The sequence below is a fragment of the Trachurus trachurus genome (genome assembly GCF_905171665.1).
Source record: "Trachurus trachurus genome assembly, chromosome: 24".
In the NCBI taxonomy this organism is placed as follows: Eukaryota; Metazoa; Chordata; class Actinopteri; order Carangiformes; family Carangidae; genus Trachurus; species Trachurus trachurus.
The window spans coordinates 24,212,590-24,232,424 of record NC_139910.1 but is presented as its reverse complement, the minus strand read 5'-3'; the positions used below and the strand labels follow the sequence as shown (position 1 = coordinate 24,232,424).

At 42.5% G+C, this 19,835-nt stretch overlaps 2 protein-coding genes across 5 annotated transcripts in view; both read right to left on the bottom strand.

The window, feature by feature from the left end:
• phip (PHIP subunit of CUL4-Ring ligase complex) overlaps positions 1–7,459 on the bottom strand; it is a 35,593-nt gene extending 28,134 nt beyond the window's left edge. The window contains exons 1-7 of the mRNA XM_084000457.1: positions 7,344–7,459; positions 7,172–7,230; positions 7,057–7,086; positions 6,846–6,905; positions 3,472–3,622; positions 3,120–3,218; positions 2,637–2,797 (exon numbers count right to left, since the gene is read on the bottom strand). Of these exons, the coding sequence (XP_083856583.1) occupies positions 2,637–2,797; positions 3,120–3,218; positions 3,472–3,622; positions 6,846–6,905; positions 7,057–7,086; positions 7,172–7,230; positions 7,344–7,383 (600 nt within the window). The 5' untranslated portion in view covers positions 7,384–7,459. The remainder of the gene's footprint in view (positions 1–2,636; positions 2,798–3,119; positions 3,219–3,471; positions 3,623–6,845; positions 6,906–7,056; positions 7,087–7,171; positions 7,231–7,343) is intronic.
• A 3,838-nt stretch (positions 7,460–11,297) lies between these two features.
• On the bottom strand, positions 11,298–19,435 carry hmgn3 (high mobility group nucleosomal binding domain 3). Of its 4 annotated transcripts, none has more exons than XM_084000632.1 (7): positions 19,250–19,435; positions 17,111–17,161; positions 16,793–16,822; positions 14,645–14,698; positions 13,970–14,068; positions 13,646–13,745; positions 11,298–12,139 (listed from the first exon to the last, which is right to left on the bottom strand). In XM_084000632.1, the coding sequence occupies exons 1-7, from the start codon at positions 19,262–19,264 to the stop codon at positions 12,132–12,134; spliced, it is 357 nt and encodes a 118-aa protein (XP_083856758.1). In that variant the 5' UTR covers positions 19,265–19,435; the 3' UTR covers positions 11,298–12,131. The 4 variants fall into 4 exon arrangements, with proteins under 4 accessions (XP_083856758.1, XP_083856759.1, XP_083856760.1 ...); XM_084000633.1 differs by having other exon boundaries at positions 13,970–14,065; XM_084000634.1 differs by lacking the exon at positions 13,646–13,745.
• Positions 19,436–19,835: the final 400 nt, after the last annotated feature.

Here is a 19,835-nt window from a genome sequence, read left to right as displayed (position 1 = left end):
CTATTATAAAGGTTAATTACAGTTTCATTTTCACACTGATATGTTTGGAAGAGATTGATCAATAACGTTTTGAGAAAATGTACACTTCAAGAATGAATCACATTGTCACAATAATTTTATGAGAAGAGGTAAAAAAAAACAAATTAGAAATACGGTGTACATTTAAATGCGAATAAAACAAATGAGGTTAATTGTGGTTACTGAGGGAATCATGTTCACCTGCCTTTTGGTTATTCACAGCGACAGGGGTAAACACATACAACAGGAGCAACAAACGTACTGACTCACTACTCAGAGCTGAGATTTTTCACACCACAGTCTGAGCCTGGCCTGCGCTGTGAGCCCACCTCGCTCCGCCTCAGCTGCACCGAGGACGATAGAGTAATATCAAACTGTAGAGAAACACTAATGTGTGCTGGCTGGGGCTTCAGTAAGACCTCACAACAAGACGTCTCATCTTGACAATAGCTGCTGCCGGTTCCCTGCGAGAAAAAGGCCGTTTCGGGGAAAGATCCTCTCAGTGGAGTGTTTAGTAGCGGGTGAACAAAACCGAAGCAAGAAATGAACGGAGGACAAAAGCTACTAAATTCTCAAGGCGGCTTCGTAAACATCCTTTAATCTAGATTGAGGTTCTTGATCAAGCATATTCAATCGAGACATGAAAACAGCCTGCGGGGTATCAGCTGAGAATTTCTGGCCGTGATCCAGTTTACCAGGGTTTAACATGTTTGTGATTCAATATACGGCACCAGAACCATCTGGGCCTGGATTAATATCGCCAAATAATTTCTAAAAACCAACAGGTAAACCTGTAGAGAGAAACTAAAACTCAATGCCATGTGATTGAAGGGTTTTAATCCAAGAAGAGCTTGGTTAATGCTAAAAAATAGAGAGAGAGATTAAAGAGTGGAGTGTTAGAAAAATTCAGAAATTTGCAGAGTGATTGTCAAGACTTAAGTTTCTATCCAAATCAGCCATTTCTGACAAACAGGCAAAGGGGGGTCGGTCTCTGATGACAACATCAGATTAGATTTCAGTTAGTTAGTTGTCGAAGCATTCATTTTACGTCTGCAAAACATTTTTAAAGACAGGCCACATCCACGCCATCATAGATTTTAGAGGAAATGTGAGATACAAACACCGACCCCCTCCTTTGAATAAATCATAATCATTTGCTTCATCACCAGGAGAGCAGAGCCTGACTGGAGCTGTTATTTTCTCTGGACTGATCAAAACACCGAGCGGTCCCCGTAGTGATTTAGAAAAAAGCACAAGGACAAATTAAAGCTGTGACAAGATGGACGAAGAAAAACTGATATGGCTCAATGTGAGCCAGGCTTGAAAAGGTGCAGCGTCTGGAAACGCCAGAGACTTGGCACAAACTTTCTTTGTTGCTATAGTATACGTAGACGTTGGTTGGAGTTATGTTAGGTACAGTCACAGGGGCAAACAATCCATAGTCCAGCTGGTCTCATTTGTCCTTCCCAATGGTCATGATAATGAGCTTGCAGTTGTTTCTGAAGCTATATTACACCAATCAATATGGCTGTTTGCCAAATCAATTGTTTAACCAAACCTATATGCACGTGCACATTGATCACACATGATCATAGGCAGCGCATGTTTAGGTTAAACTAATTAATCAACCGTCAATCAATCCGCCCGCCACTGCAGCAAAGCCTGAGTAGAAAGACTGAAGAGATCCAAAAATACAAAAATATATAAATAAAAATGATCTTGTGATGAAAGGAGACAGCGAGGAGGGGAGAGAGAGAGAGAGAGAGAGAGAGAGAGAGAGAGAGAGAGGGAAAAATGAGCTGAGAGAAAAGAGGGAGAAGGAGAAAGTGAGGGAGACTAAGAATGAATTTTAATTCTGGCACTTAGCCAGCGCCTCAGAGGAAACATTTTCTCCAGTTATGATGAGAAATAGCAAGAGGAAGGGGGGAGAGGAGAGAGAGAGGGAGAAAGGAACAAAGGAGGGGCCGTGCAGGATAAGGGACGGGGGGAGAGGAATAAGAAAGAGAGGGAGAGATAGCGGAAAAAAAGAGAGACGGAGAGCCCCCCCACAAGCACCACCACCTCCCCACCCCCCCCACTCAGCAGACAGCCATTTTTAGAGATTTAAGACGAGAAAGCTGAAAATGGTGTATAGCAGCAGGCAGTGTTTGACTCAAGGATCCAAACAGAAGGACGGCAACATTAAATCAACATTATCTCACTGCTCCTTCAATATTTAACTCCGACACCACCGCACGGACAAACCCAGCCATCGCCACACAACATGTACCAGAGGCATCCAGAGGGCAAAGGTCAGGCTCCCTCCTCTGGACGGCGTGGGGGATTTCCTTAGTTTAGTTGTCCTCTTCCTTTAACACATCAGAAGCTGTGTCAATTCAGCCACCTGCCGGCTGGATTCAGCTATAGCTGCCAGTCAGTGAGTAAAAGCGTCCCACCTCGCCAAGGTAAACAGTAATTACCTCCTACCAGAACGGTTACAACGGGCGACACAGATGCTCGGTCATCTCGGTGTAAAAGCGACAGACAGACAGCTTGCAACAATCAAACACAAACACAAACACACAGCCGACGCAGACGCAGACGCGCCACAATGTCACAAAATCGCAGCCGCCCTTTACCGTGAAGATGCGCCGGCCCGTCCTGTCGAAGGTGACGCAGTACACGGACGACAGGTGTCCCAGGATCCTCTTGTGCATCTTCATGTGCTGGTACACGGCCGTGGGCACCAGCTGCCGCAGCCGGTACGAGCCGTTGAGTCGGCGGCCGAAGCCCGTCTCCACTGTACGGGGAGCAAAGACACAACAGGTGAGGAGGACGACATGATATGTGGAGAAGATTGTATCAACACTCGCTTATTCAATGGGAATAAAAACATAAAAAACGGGCGACAAGTCCGTGCAACAAAAACAGTGTGATTTTTAGAGTAATCAATACGAACAACACTACTGTCAAATGCTGCTGGCAGAAGAGACCTTGGCAGACAACGATACAGCATAGTGTGTAAGATCTGACTCATAGACCGGAGATCAAAGGAACAAACAAAGAGGAAATGTGGATGAATCTAATTTTTTTCTTTTGTGTTCAAGGTTCCTCTTCAGTACCAATATTAGGAGGGCTTCCATAGATAATGGGCGGCTCTGGTGGTCGTCCACAGTGGAGCGCAGCCAGTGCTGAGCCCTTCCACACAACATGCTTGCAACCTGGAGAAAAAAAAAACATAAAAGAAAACACTGAGCAGTGAGCACACACCATATAGAGTAGACCATATCCATTAGGACTTGGCCCATGAATGCAGCTGCTGATATTTGCATCAACACAAGAAAGAATGTATTTACATGAGATATGTTAGTCCTAACAAAGATGCAGTGAGACACAACATTCGCCTGAGAGGGGGCGCTTGCATATGAGTACGTTTAAGTGGCCGAACTGCTCATGCACTTCATATTCACTCACTTTTGCTGGTGCGGAGTAGATTCTGCCTGCCGGCCCCCAGCAGGCTGGTGAGTCCAGGAACGCTGGCAGGGACCTCCGTCTCCAGCAGTGGGCAAACCCTGGTGCAGACCTGCAGCAGGTGGTCTGGACTGATGTGCCGGTAGAGTTTCACCTTAACACAGAAACACACACATAGACATATGTAACTCAGTTTCTAATCTGATTAATAAAACACAAAACACCAGTCAGATGTGAAGGGGACAGTGTGGTAAAAACTAAATGGAAAATTAAAGAAATGTGTTCAATCTATTTTTTAGTTGATCAGAAAAGAGAAGCTCCCCATCAGAATCAACATGGAATCATATTATTAGACCAAATCTAAAAAATCTATTGGACACTTTAGGATATTAAAAAAACATCTTCAGCCAGTGGCTCTTCATTAAAAATAAAACACTGGCTGGCAAGCAACAAAAAGGGAATAGTTAATCATTTACAAGTATTTGTAGCCTGTAAATAAAAAGATATGTTTTCTAGTGTAACTCCATTGAGTTTTTAATTCTACAAATAAACAAAAAAAAATTGTCAGCATCATTAGGAAAAGCAAAAATCAAGGTCACTCCCCCAAACGCTGTCTGTTTTGTTTGCTGAGTGCCTCAGAATTAAAATTGGAAAATTGTCTTATTATTAATGAAATTACTGCCTGGTTATTTCTGAGCATTTCACTACAACTTAACTGAGTGGGATAATTTGAAAAAACAAAATAAAACGATAGCACATTTTATAATTGAATAAAAAAAAGAATAAAATGATATCTGCAACCAAATGAATGCTTCAGTTCAGTTTGGCTGTTGAGGTTTTAAATGGATATAGATACAGTTCACTACAGTGCAGCAGCAGCAGCAGCGGTGGCAGAAGAAGAGGGGGGCGTGGCAGGCAACATAAGCATGAAGCAGACTGAAAGCCACACTGTTATAAACACAGTGTGTCTCTGATTCCACTGACACATGGAGACGCTCCTACATGGCCTACTTCTGAAGAGACGTGCACACACACACACACACACACACACACACACACACACACACACACACACGCCTCAATGACTGGAATAGCAGCTCCACAGCACAGGATGAGCGAGATAAACATGCAGCACTGTGTTTATTTCAGGGTGCAGGATTATTTTTTAAATGTATTAATTTCAATCAGACATGCAGTGATCAGCTTTGTCTCAGACACATCTGATTTAAATATCTGAACTGGGTCAAATAAGCCTGAAATGAAACAATTACTCCTCTCTCTCTCTCTGACACACACACACACACACACACACACACACACACACACACACACACACACACACACACACACACACACACACGCTTTCTCCTTTATCTGAGCACTGACACTAACACTTATTCTCTCCCTGAGACACATGCACACACGCACATGCTGCACAGACACACACACAATTAATGACCCCTTAATTGCTTTCAACATCCTTGCTGCTTCAGAGACGTGATCAGTGTTTCTAAGCACATATCAGCCATCCACACACAGACACACACACACACCACTGGAGTGATCTGTAATAACAATTTGCTCCATTTTACTTGCTTCTTAAGGGTAACGGATAACACTGCCCCATCCACAACAGCACTAGCAGAGAGAGCACATGGTCCTGCACACATGCCTGCAAGACACCCTCACTGTGACTATCACCTTCCTTACATTTCACACACTCTAGGTCTAAAAACCTATAAATATCCTCCATCTGAAACGTTATTGACATTTACAATCGATTTATAACATTAAAAACCAGCCCCATGTTGAATTGTGCTTATAATTCATGCAAAATATGATAATTAACAAATGTACATAATTATAATTATGGTCAAAATGATTATATGTTTTCGTTTCATTCAAAAATAGCCTTATGTGTATATGTGTATGACGTTACTGATCGTTTTTATATGCTAAATGAAAATAATGATGGATCTCATTAACCCGCCTTAATTAATTAACCACAATTAATACTGTTAATTATTACAATATCTCAGAAATCAGCGTTGATTCCTCGTAGCAGCCCAACCCCCTTCTGTAGCAGCCCAGACATCAAGCTCACACAGCTGACAAACACCCATGATCCACCGCTCCAGCCTCTGCACACCGTTTTAGTCTGTATTATATATATATATATATTAGTCCTAATAATCAAAAACAGTAGTCCGCAGTATTTCCAATAGAGGGAAATTATGCACAATAGACAGGAGGCAGGCTGATCGGCTGGGGAAGGGAGGAGGAGGAGGAACGGAGAGCCGAGTGAGCCAAGCAGGAAGAGAAAACACACACACACACACACTCACTCACTCTCCCTCTCTCACATGCGCACACACACACACACACACGGGCGGGTAGAAACACACTTTCAATAATTTCTTAAACGTATACATTTACATCACACTTCACGCGATCTCGCCTTCAAATGTTCACTCCGTGTGTCCGTGTGGACGTGGGAGGACGAATCCGCACACATGTAGGTCTTTGCGGATTAAATAGGCCATAGGTCGCTGTTGTTGTTGTTTTATATAAGTGTTTAAATAAAACTTATAAAACAGCACAAAAAAACGAGGACGCACATTTCGGGCAGAGCCGCTGAGGAATAAATATGTACGCGATGATTAATTCTCTCCACGCCCCCATGCGTAAACGGCGCTTTCAGGCGACTCCTGTTTTGTTTACATGACAATTAGCGTTGTCAATTAATAGCGCGATTATTAGAGATCAGCTCCACGTTACCTCGCATCTTCACATAAACTGATCTGTCTCTCCTCTTCCATCCGAGTCTGGACCTCAGTCCCCCACCACTGCTCTCCAAAAAATGACTCCACAACAAGCAGCCAGCAGCCTCCCTCCCCCCAAACCTCAAATGGGAACTGTAACTCCGGCTTTACTGAATACACTGTTTATATTCTCCTCAAAAACTCCTGTTTTCTAACTCTTGCCCCCTGTGTGTTTTCAACCCGTGCACTAAAAATGATGGTTCTTGCAGGACAAGAGCGCCTCCATCTCTCTCTGGCTTGTGGCGCAGGGAGTCCCTCCTCCGGATCCTGGCGCTCCTACACCACAACACTCATGACGTATCAACATTTCACACACATTTTTCCAACAACTATTAAAACCTTTAGGATATGCATGGCACCGAACTCGCACACCACGGTGCACATGAGGCTGGGACCCGACCCCTCGGTGCCCCGAAACGGCCCCAACGAGCAGCCAGCTCGCCCTGCAAAGTCCTATTCAGTTTTTTTCTTCACCACCTGATTTAAAAATTGCGGGAAATTCAATTTTTATTTTGCTCTCTAAAAACTTTTTCCTCAGTTATAGGGCTCCCTTACCAAATTTTCGTACGTCCCGGGGTGTTCCTGCCCCGTCCAGTCCAGTCTTTGGGGCAGCAGCTGAGATGGAAAAATAGTGCCGAGTGTGATCATCCAGTTCATAAATGTATTGAGTGATGTTTTAAAACAGTAAATGAGAAATCAGAGTAAAAGCAACATCACAAAGTACAGTGCAGAGAGAAGCATCTCTCTCGTGCTGCTGACTGCTTACCTCCTTCTCCTCCACCTCCCTTATCAGGGTCTGAAAATAACATACAAATACAAAATTACACCCCGTGACAATTTCGGACATATTATAAATTATCCTTAAATGCAAAAACACCAACCTCGGCTGCTTTTTGACACGGTCCAGCTTCTAGAAATCGGGCTATTAGGAAGTACAGTTCTGGTATGGTTGGAGGGGGAGAAGAGGACGGGAGCTGCGTTAGAAGAGGGCACCGAGGAAATTGTGGGGATATTACAACAACCATGACATATTTTCCGATCTCCTTTACTCACCAGAAGTCAACTGCGCGATGTGTGTACTGTCTGAAGCCATTTTGGTGTTGTTTGCCAGGGCAGCGCCAGAGCCTGTGTGGTGGGTCTAGGTGGCTGCCCTGTAGCTGTCACTGTTTATCCACCAGGAAGAGGCTGCCTCCATTCAGCTCCGCTCACACGAAGTCCCGGCTGCGTCGAGTAGTCCTCCGCGAAGCGCAAATTAGGGCACTGTGTGGGTTTTACCCCCGCAGAACACCGTCTTCCTCTCGCTAAGAACCAACAGCCACGACATCCCCGGGGTTACTATCCCTCGCGGTGATTTTTAGCGGCGGTCGCTCGACCGTGGAGGTATGTTAGCCGAAATCCCCCTCCCCCTCAAAGGAAAAAGCGCAAGCCCTCTGCGGAAGAATACGCACGGTGTGTTCCACGCACGCCACTGTAGAGGGGAGGTAGAAATGGCAGCGTGCTAAAGGAGAGGATACACTGCTGCAGAATGGCCGTTACTCCGTAGCTAGCTGACATTTATCATGTTTTAATAATTACAGACTTATATTGACATACATTTAATACAGAGGCGCATTGATTCTACTTAAATTCAGTTGTACTTTGTGTTTTTTTTTTTAGATGCGGATGTAAAACATGGCTCCTGTGTTTGAGAGGGATTTATAGCCGATGTAACCGTTTCAGCTACGTTTTATTAAAAATAATAATAATAATGCTAGCTTTGATAATACTGTGTGTTCTCGTTTGCCTCGCTGCTTGTTACTGATGTTATTGTGTAACAAGATGTCTCGCTAACACACCCACTCTCTCTGGGAGCCGTTTGGTGGGGAAGTCGTCCATTTCTCTTCCAAATACTGCCAGGCATTAAAATGGGGGAAGGGTTGGAGAAGAAGGGGAATGCAGCTTAATGAATGAAACCTCGTGAGTTACAGGAATTTAATGGCAATCAGACATTTATGCAAGATGGACCATCACAGAGGATTATTGAAGAAATTGGTTAGATGACTGACAAGCACACTTTCTATGTGGTTCATGAGACACCTGTGAATAAAGAAGAGACATCACTAAGGAGCTATTTTTATACAATAAAATCATATTATATTATTATGTATGTGAGGGAGGTCCATTACATGGCAATTGAAAACAGCTATTTTTAAAGCATGGAGCCACTTACAACAAGACTCAATTCTTATCTTGCTCACCTCATGAACTGTTTTTCTTATTTGAAGTGAGACATCAATGAAAGCAGGAGCAATTACTCAAATTACCACTCCATATTACCACCATCTCTTTACATTATGTTGGAACTGTTTTAAGATCAGTTTATTACAAAACAATCCACTATGTAAGTGAGGCTAATACTGTGTTTTGTTGTTGACAGAAAACACACAGCCTCAAATTCAGTGTGTGAGATAGCCTATTTGCAAGGAACCAAATAAAACATTTCAAACACCACTGTAAAGGTAAGCTAGAGCTTGATTTTTGGTCACACATTTTTTTCCCCACCAGTTTCTTCCTTAGTTTCACCTCAGTGTAAACGTAAACATGAGCAGGTGCTTACATAGTGTAATCTACCTCAATAAAGAATTAGGCTATTACCAGTATTTTATCCTTGTATAATATATTGTGCATGATAGCCTATATACTGTAATGAATGGTTTATTAATTAGATAGCATAATTTAAAACTATTCAAAAACTAGGCTACCTCTCCATTTACATTGCGTGCATGTCATTTCAGTGCCTGGCAGAGATGTAAAGGAATATGTCAGTTTGTGTCTTAAAGGATGCTGATGATATAAAGAAAAGTAGCAACTGATCACATTTTTTTAAATGAAAAAAATAAATAAATAAAGCTTTGATGTAGCTATTCACATATCACAAGTTTTCCCTGTGAAATGCAGACACTCTTAAGATATCTCTCACACACATGCTCAAATCCAAACGTGACAGACATTTTGGAGCCCATGCATTTCCCCTACATATCCAATTTTTGTTTGTCATTATTAACATTGTCGTACACTTTGCTTTGCACTTGTGGGTAAATTATGGCTCTGTCAGTCACTAATAATCCAGAGTAGGTGATCGTCCAGTGGCTCCACCAACTATCACAAGTCTTCTGGAACATGTGAGTGTATTTTATACTTGAGAAGAAGCAGGTGGCATAGTCTGCCATTTTTGCATCCATATAGCCTATCCTACAGACAGATTAGTTAGTGGAACAAGAAGCACTTCTCATTGCTGATATATAAAATTCAGGCCTCATAATATAGATAGATAATATAATATAATATAATATAGTCATGAACATGCAATGCCTATTGATATAGAAAACTCAAAGAGAAAGCTCAATACCTGTACAGCAACCCCAACAGCTGTTGGAGTTAGTACCAGCTTTAGATGTGTCAACCACTTGATGTATGGTCTCTTAAACCTCTAGACCATCCTGCAATCTGCACAACATATTTCACAAGCTTTATAGGTTTTGGGGGGAAAAAACACAACAAGGCACTTGTGTTGTGGAATAGGACCAAGTTTGAATTTTTAGCCCAAGTTTGAATTTTTAGCCCCAGCCAATCTCTTCCAGGTTACCTTTCATCCTGACCCCTCCAGTGTAGTTGTTATTGTGTTGACTGACATGGCCACAAGGAGGCAATCTCACCCTACACCACTCAGTTGAGCAGGGGGGCAGAGAGGAGTCAGAGGTTATAGGTACTGAGGAGGAATGTAATCAGTCACACATTTTCTCCTTCTAAAATACAAAAGGAATCCACTGATGTGTTTTAAAGCTTGTCTTTCCCAACACACGGTCCACCAGGAGATATCTCATCATTGTAATGGACACAAAAGTAGGCCTAAGAAAAAATATACATCACTTTGAGCTTAACTCATCATTGACCAAATGAATCCTGACCTGTAGTGTTTACAAATTCTCATATGTCTGGACATCCAGCATGAGAGGTGCTGTTTGGAGATTTGGTTTGATACACTAGGCTACTTCATTCTCAATGTGTCAAAGATTTTTAAAAAAAAGGCCAAAAGAACTGAAAGATATTAATCCAGGCGGCAGATATCTTTGTCCCTTGTAGCTCTACTGAGAGCAGGGATGGATTTATCAGCATTATTCATTGTCATCTTCTTGTAGCCACAAGCATGCACAGATTTAAATCCTGTACCTGTGTAGCATTACTTTACACTTCCGTGCTATGGTGTATGGGTAAAAATGTGAGAATTCAAGGAAGTTGAGTTTGTTTTTTGTGTACATAAAAAAAGTAACTTTTCAAGTAAATATCCAGCACTTTCTTTCTGCTGTTATCTCATTGTTAAAAGAGGTGTCATACTGTTGACTAAGGCTACGGATAATACATTTTAATTGGCCTCTCCGGTATCTGTGGTATTCAGACATCATCACTCCACACCTCCTCGTGTTAAAAAGAGGAGCCTGTCATTGGTCTGTGACTGTGAGTGACAGCTTGTCCCGCAATAAAGAGACTGTATGGTTTCATCAGGTCCCACCACTCTGGCAAATGCTGACCTTTCACTTCCTGACACAGCAGTTGTATTTAACACAGCCACGTGCCCCTGGCGACCTCACACACACACACATACACACACACAAAGACATACAGACACACAGCGGTGGCTTTGTGTTGGTTTCAAAAACTAACTCTGAACATGAACACACTGAAAAGGAGCTCTGGAACTCCAGCGGGGGGCACATGCTACATGCAAACACACACACACAGCGCTTTGCACGGATTGCCTGTGTTTTCAAACCTACAAAAAAACCCAGCACAGGTGAAGGTATACCAGTGGTTAGAACAAAAACATGGCATTGCTGTCCAACTATAGAGAAAACACATATGCAATGCTCAACATACATTATTTTCTACACACATAGTTTTAGTCACCAATAATCGAGGAGACAAAGAAGAACACAGAAACTCCGATTTGACATCAACTTTTTCTTTTATTTCAAAATATTCTCCCAACAGGATGAAACTCAGAGAAGCCCAGAGGGTCCAAAGCCAATAGAGCCGTCTAGAACAGAAGCACCACTCATTATTGCTATGTCACTTTGCTGCAGGACAAGGCGACCGGGGGGGTGGGGGTTGGGGGGGGGAGGGTTGCAAAGTGAACAAAGTCAAACACAGAGACCCACAAACACATTCACTCCAGCACACGTACAAAAAGGAGCTATGTGAAACACAGTGGCGGTAATTCCAAAAAAGTTAAGATTTTTTTTAAAAAGCTGCAGATGTTCTCCATGACGACCATGGACCTGGTTTCTTGTGGCTCTTCATCCACATTACTAACACATATCGACAAATCCTCAACTTCGCCGTCGGGGGGGTTGGAAATGGAGTGCCCGATAGTAGTGATCATCTTTTTGTAGAGAATAAACTACAAATATAGGCAGAGCTGGTTTTAAAAGACCATAACAGTCGTGTTTACAGCCCCCCTTCGGGCAAAAATGAAGAACATCTGCAGCCGTCTGATAAAAACCACTTCATTCTGTCTGTCTGCGTCGGAGAGGCGTGCCGTATAGCGATGCAGAATGGAGGAGGGAGGAGAGTGGAGCAAAAAAACCATACTGAAGGTCGAGGAGCTGAAAAGGAGTGCGAGCACATGGGCATGGGGGCTGCTGGTTGTCCATCTCTACTATCACAAGTCTAAAAAAAATTCAGCATGGTACAAAAATCGTCAGTAAAAAAAGATGCTTTGCTGCCATGGAGTCAGAGGGGACGAGTCGGTGGATGCTGCGTCCGTGTCTTTACGCCTTCTCCTCGGTGGCCTCCTCCGCTGCTTCAGTTACCTGAAGGAAGGAGGAAGGGAAAGTTGGACACAGGGTCAGTCTCGAAGTGTTACCTCTGTTTCCCCCCGAGAATAGGCTCAAAAAAGCAAAAACCCACAACTTACACTTGGCTTTGGTTTGTTCTGCCAAGACTCACCTGGCAGGTCCTCAGTGGGTGTAGTCCAAAATCATTCATGTAACTAAACCAGCCTTTTAAGACGAAAGCTGATCTCGCCGCACAATCTGAGCGAATATGGCACTCACTTGAGCTTGGAAGCATCTTTATACTGAGTTATCCGAGGAACTCAGAGGCAGGCATCAGTCTGTAGCTCGGGGCTACGTAATCAAATAACTTGGTAACTTTTGGGAACGAGGCAAAAAGGTTTTTTTTCAAAATAGAAAAAACACAGGGGCTGCTTAGTAAGCATTAAAGTTTAAGCTGAGATCCTCTCTGAATATATTCATGGAGAGAAACGGGCCAGTGGAGTTTCTGAGGCACACTTAAAGGAACACATAAACATTTTGTAAAGTGGCATTTATTTGCTTTTTCACCGAGAGGTACGGGTGAACATCAACACCGCTCTCATGTCTGTGAATAAAAAAGCCAGGCCCCAGAGCTTGTTAGCTTAGCATAACCACAAAAGATGGAGTAAAACAGCCCGGCCCTGTCAAAAGTTAACAAAACAAACCTATTAACACTTGCTCGGTTAGAAGTCTCCATGCTAAGCTAAGCTAACTCTTGGCAAGTGGTGCACAACATTTTCAGATATCCACCCGTGTAAGTTTAGACAATTGTCGCCATTAAATTTGTCAAGGTCCATTTCTCATTGATTTGAACAAAAAGAAATCCTCTCATCTATCTGAAAACCATGTGCAAATAAAACCCATGGTAGTACACCAATGGGAAATGTGTTTGTGATTAGACTGAACTTACTCTTATAATGTGAGAGAGCATCAAATTGTCAAGTCAAATTATCCTGGTTGTGAATAGTGCTCAGACTAAAATTATATATCTCCAACATTGGCCTTTCTGGTAGATAAACTCAAGCACGCTCTCTTTATTCACTACATTGCTCCAAAAAGCTACTCACTGAAACCCATAACTCTTCTGGTATCAGCAGGAATCAACATTATCTCAACAAGGGAATCGAAATCCAGCAGTGTGTGTGTGTTTGAGTATGTGCGCAATCTCGCTGGAGTGAACATCTCCTGTCTGTTTCCTCTGCCTGTCTGAGCCAAAACTGAGCCAATCGCCCTGCATGTCACAACTCTGAACCTTCCTGCTCATGTGTAAAAAGTTCTTCACCGCACACAGGAACACACCAGAACATCCTCACTTCTCCTTCTTCACTCCGCTGTCGTCTTTCATCCTCTCTCCCTCTCTCTCTTTTGCCAATGCACACACAACACTGCAAAGCACACTGGGTAAATGTTTGCTGGATTAGTGTATAATACTAGTTGTAAGTTGTACTACATGTTAGTGTTCAATACACACACCACAGACGGATTAGAAACACTGGACCGTACCCTTAACTCTGACTGTCTCACTCTGCCCTCTCACTGATGTCATGGAGGGAGCCGAGCTTCTGATGGATGACACACTGACAGACGGACGAGACACGTAGATCTGTGTGTGTGTGTGTGTGTGAGTGGAATGAAGTAAGGTGATTATTAGTGATGTGATTGCACAGCAGGTCAAGGAGTAATGTAGGTGTGTTGGATGAAGTGTTTATACACAAAGTGACAAAGTAAAGGGAATAAAGATTGTTATTTTCTCGTCTCTCTCAGACTGAAAGTGCATTTTCCTCTTTGAGATATTTTCCCATTCTTTTCTATTTTCCCTCCACGCACCTCATTGGTCTTGGTCTCTCCATTCTGGGCAGGGCCGTCGTCCTTCTTTCCCTTAGGGCCACCTTTCTTTGCCTTCATTGGCTTCTCGTCTGCCACCTTCTGGATAGAAAACATTGCAAGCACACACACTGCATATAAACATGATGCTGACAGACATTATCACATATGAAAGCTGTTCACTGACAGTATAATGTTTTTTTAGTATGTGTGAGGTTCCCTTTTTGTATTTTGACTAATTTTCACCCCAAAATACCCTGAATTTATTAAAATATTTTTCCAAGTTGAACTAATTTCAAGTATATGAATGTTTTTGTTTTGTTTTTCTATTTCCTGCTGTCAAATACAGTAACAAAGCTGCCTTTCTCAATAGTCAGGGAAGACAAAATGTCAATTGTGCTCGCAAGTTATTAAAATAAATCTAATTATATAAATAAAAGTTGAATGTTGGTGCTGCAGTATTTATCGATAGTTAAGAATTTAAAATAAATATCTGTGAATTCCTAGATTGTTTGGAGGATAAATAGTGAGACGAGGATTCTGTAGGTGTAGCTGAAATATAATGTGTCAACTGCAACATGAGGAGTTCTCTGTGTGTTCTCCAGATCCAGCAGCCTTGGTTAAGTACATAAACCAGTAGTAAGTGTGTGTGTGTGTGTGTATGTGTGTGTGCTTTACCTTGACGATGGCCTTCTTGGGCTTGACCTCAGGCTTGGGTGGAGGAGCAGGTTTCTGTAGATTACACAAGAGCCAGTCAGTACTGACCATGCTGACAGTGTATTAATAAGTGCACAGTGTTTGGAGAAAGAATGGTTGATCTCGCTACTCTTACAGAACCTTTCAGCACCGTTTAAAATAAAAATCTCTTTAGCCAGAAGAGCGGCTTAGAAAACTCATTAGGATGAACACAGCCCACTGAGGATTGGAATGTCTGCACTGGATCCCACTGTAAATGTTAATAATGATGAAGTACTCGTACTGAATCTCCTAGGCAATGGGATCTGACAATATTCCTGTGTTGAGTAGTTTTAAATATCTGCCTCTTCTAAAAGTGAACTGACCTCAGACCACTCTGCAATGACTATATCAGATGGGAGTTTAAATTCTAGCCAGTCGGTGTGAGCTAGTTTGCTGCAGAGCTTTTCCAGGCGGCTGAGCGTGGACCACGTTACCCTGAAGCCACGAGCTACAGTAACGCTGCTGTGAAATTGAATCATGTGATTCTTGCTCAGAATATCCCTCTTTTTCTTTAGAAATTACCGACACTCTGCACATGAGACAGTAAATGAAAGACATAAGTTCTTCTTGCTCTGAGGCAAATGGGGCTTAACATTTAGAGTTTAAGACAAGAAAGACTGTACTATGTGCCATGTAGTCCAAATAGTGGCCTCCACTTAATTGAATTGCAGTTGAAGGCATTTAAAGGAAACATCAAATCAGAAAACATTAAAAAAAAAGCAGTAATAGTGTTTCCTGAGAAGTGGGCTGATATTTGAGGAAAATACACACATTATCTTATTATAGGCACTGGAAATAAAAGGAAATAGCTCAGTAACTTCACGAGTCACATGCTCTTGGTGGGAACTGCAGGGTTCCAGTTAATGGTTATTATGATATACAGTATAATAATAAAGATCATAGTCTGCTCCTCCTCTATTTGAAGAGTGCCTTGAGATAACCAACTGTAATTAGTAGCTCTTCATGCTACAGGTTAAACAAACCAGACATATGATGTGTTAATAAGTAATAACTCTGCAAGTGCTGGTAGATGTTTTTATCATGACATTTTAATTTTAGGATAAGCCTAACAGGTTATTTCCCTCGCTTTTCCAGTCTTTATGCTAAGCTAAGCTACCCAGCTGCTGGCTACGATCATCATATCTAAAGTTTAAACGCTATGGATGTGTGAAATTAGTTGACCTTAGATTGAATAACCATCCTTGCTAGTGGGCACCAACAATACTCATGGATTAATGGATTCTATTTATGTACAACACTGGTTATGTGTTGGCATCAAAGATGTTACATAGCCACCTGCTACCAACCTATGGCTGTGGTGTAGTTTGGCAGTTTGATCTTGACTATTCCTAGACTGGTCTAAATTTAAAAAATCTCCATTTCATTGACAAGGAAGAAGTCGTTAGGAAGGAACATCCCTAACAGAGACATGACAGTGCTACCCATCTTCACATCAATGTCTCTGCAGGAAAAAAGAATAAGCGCAGATCCCAAAATGTCAAACATTTCCTTTGAAGTGCACATGCAAATATACGTACACATGCAAAGACTAAAAAGGGATGAGTTCAACATGCAAACTACAACACAGATAAAAACACGTGGTCTGTATGGCAGAGCTGCATGATCACCTAACCATGGTTTGGTTTCTCTCCAATATGGTTCATCTTACCAGGATTGATTTGGATGCAAACTGAACATTTTTCCAAACTGTTGTACAGTTAAGAGCTGAATTATAATGATATTCCACATCCATTAACCTATTATGACATCAAATTGCAATACAAACTCTTGTAATCATGCAGCCCTACATGTCAACAAGGTGTTGCAACAGACCACACTGAGAATGGACAAAAGACAACAGAAAAAAAGACATGCATACCAAGCCAGACGCAAGGGGGAGCGTTTTTTTATGGAATTTGTAAAATGCACTGATCAAATCCATAAACTGGGTGAGGACTTTACTCTGAACTTTGGTAACGTGCCACTTATTATCTCACAAGGCCGAGGCAGGAGGAGGGGGCAGGCGGGGGGAGAGGAAGGAGAGGACAGAGACAGAGGTGAAGACAGGGAAGGGAGAACAAAACTTACCGCTGACAGTCTCTCTGACCTTCTGGTGGGCTACCGGAGCAAGGGATGATCAACAAGAGAGAGAGAGGGAGAGAGAGACAGTGACAGAGAGAGATATCAGTTGTACCTCTGCGACCTGATCTGGAGCTGATCTGCTTTGGTGACTGCTACAAGTGTCCTAATCATTAACCTGTCATGTGTCTATTGTCTCACTCACTCACACACACACGCACACACACACACATACATACACATTCTCTGTCAATACAAAAAAACACAGCACGCAAACACACGCCTGCACGCCCACGCACAGCACACAAACACACCCGAAACATTTACCTCCTGTTTTGTGACTTTGGAGGCCTCCTTGCCCTCGGGACCCTCTGGAGACTGTAGTTAATAAAGCAACAAAAGGAGAAACTGTTACCAGGGCGACGTGGATCGAGGTGCACACACACACACTGGACGGCCCCCCACCCATTCACCTACCCAGAGAACAACATTAGCCCTCTGTACTTAACTATCAGTGATGATGAAAATGAGATTTGGTCCTTTATGGTTTGTTGTGTTCAGTTGTGCCGATGATCAATAAGGTGACGTGGATGAATCATAAAGTAATAATTAACTAACTAATGCAAATCAACAGTGAGGCTTTGGATAAAGGTCAAAAGTTCAGAAACAGACATGATTAGTATTGGAAGCTCTTATTTTTCAGATACATCCATATACATGATTCAATTTTAATAAAAGTGTAACTTACAGTAAGCTGAGCTTTCAGATATCAACATAAATTAAAAATGCGACTATTGATAAATCAACAAATCATTTAAGTTACTTTTATAGTAAACATTAATTGGCTTCACTTTCTCTTTTATGAATTTGCTGATATCAGTTTACTACATGGAAATAACAAATAAATCAATTTAAAGACTTCAGCCTGGTTGGAAGAACGGTGATGGGCATTTTCAGGTGTTCACTGACATTTTCTAGACCAAATGATTGATTGGTTGTTTGATTAATTGATTGAGAAAGCTATTGTTTGATCATGAATTGCCTGTTGGTTTCAGTCCTGTGCACAACACCTGTTTTGTAGATCACAACACTGAGTAAGGAAGCCCTGTACATCTTTTTCTACTGGTTGCCTCCTTCCAATACACTGTCAGGTAGCCTATTAGAATATTTTTGATATATTTTAATTTTAATATTTTAATATTTGTGTACAAAATGAAGAGCTCAGAATTTTAAAGGTTTGAATACCATCACTCAGAATGAATGTAGTATTTGGTCATTTCTGGATTGATCCATAATTTGGTATTTTTGGCTTTAAATCACAGAATTAATTGACAACTCGAACGTGTCACCTGATTAAGTCGCAATCTGTATCTGAGCTGTAAATTACATACGTAATTGGAAATTCATATTTATCTGATGATGTTAAATGATGCTGCCAGAGGCTCTTTGATTATCATTTTAATGGGGGCTTTTTGTTTACATGCCAGGAGATGAGCTCCCCCTAAGAATACTGGAATATCAACATGGATTCATTTAGACGCAATCGCTGACTATAGCGCTCAGTGAGGGCTGTCATGCTCCGTTCAGACCATCCTATGAACATGGTGGCTGCAGGTAGGTAAGGACAGTGCACAGGAGAGTCCACCCCCACCACGAAAAAAAAAAAACAATGTTGGTTTAGCCTGCAGGTTGGCAATCGCATCATTTGCATGTGGGCGACCTCCGCCCCTAGAGGCCCCCCATTCTCTGTCCTCAAAGGCGAATCTGCGCAGACAATGGCAGTTTTTAGATGGTAGAAAAGCCAGTTTCCATGTATGCAATGATACAATGCACTGGAGCTCGTCGTGAAATGCTGTTTAGACAGTGTCACGGCCCCTTTTAACACGGCGGCGATTGTCCCTGATCCCCTCTTTCTTTATTCCTTTCTCTTCATCTGGTTGTGGGTTTGTTCAATCGGCTTGGCGGCGACCATTCGCCGCTACTGGAGAACTATAATGAGACAGGGAGGTGGTGATCTGTTTTTTTTTCTCCTATTAGATTACACATTATCCAAACATCTACAAGTCTCATATATGCGTGAAACGCGCCCACCAGAATTATCATCACGCACGTCTCCCACGGGATTTTACGCATCCATCCATCCGGCGGCTCCGTCTGACTTTAACCAGTGCGCACGGTGGACAGGGAAGTGACAAATAAAACGACCACAAGAACGGCCATTGAGATGAACACAGGGACACTGACAGTGTAAAAAGATCAAATGTTGTAGATGAAACCTCTCCCGTACAAGCACCGACGTGTTAAATACACCTGAAACGCTGCGGGCTGAAAGACGCTTCCTCAAACTTTGGCATCACCTCACCTGCCTCGACGTCGCCACAAAATCGCGCACCGCTATTTTCCCCTCAAATGCAAGAGCAGAAAAAACTACAGTGAAGTGAGCCGGATGGCACAAACGACACTCACCTTTCTCTTCGGCATTTTTACGTGTGAATTATTCTCCACCAAGCGCGGAAAAAATTAAGGTCAAGCCTGAAGGTCCAAGAGAGGTGAATTTGAACTACCTCGAAATACTGGATCAATATCTAAGCACCTTCGATAATATGTTGATTATATGCACTCCCCAAAACTCTATACCTCCCACAGCCATTGGACAGAGCGGTCAAAACCCTCTCCTGTACTGACTCCCCATTGGCTCATCCTGACTCTATGTAAATAAGAGGGCCGCTGTCATTGGTCGGGGTTTATCAGAGACCGCCTGTGATTGGCTCCGCGCTCTTTGTGCGCAGATCCCACCAGACTGCGATGCCTGAGAGGGAAAGTGGAGACAGGCCAATGAAAGCGGGGCCGACTCTCGGCGGATCTGGGTAATGTAGGATGAGAAGACAGAGAATGTTGTAAATAAAACACACAAAGGGCCAGAAAAACGGACACAAAGACACAATGTCGCCCACAGACTGGCTCCAGAAAAGCATTGTGTCTTACAGGGTTTCCCTGTTCTAAAGAACTACAGTAATCAAACACCAAGCAATGGCACAGCAAACACCTTGTG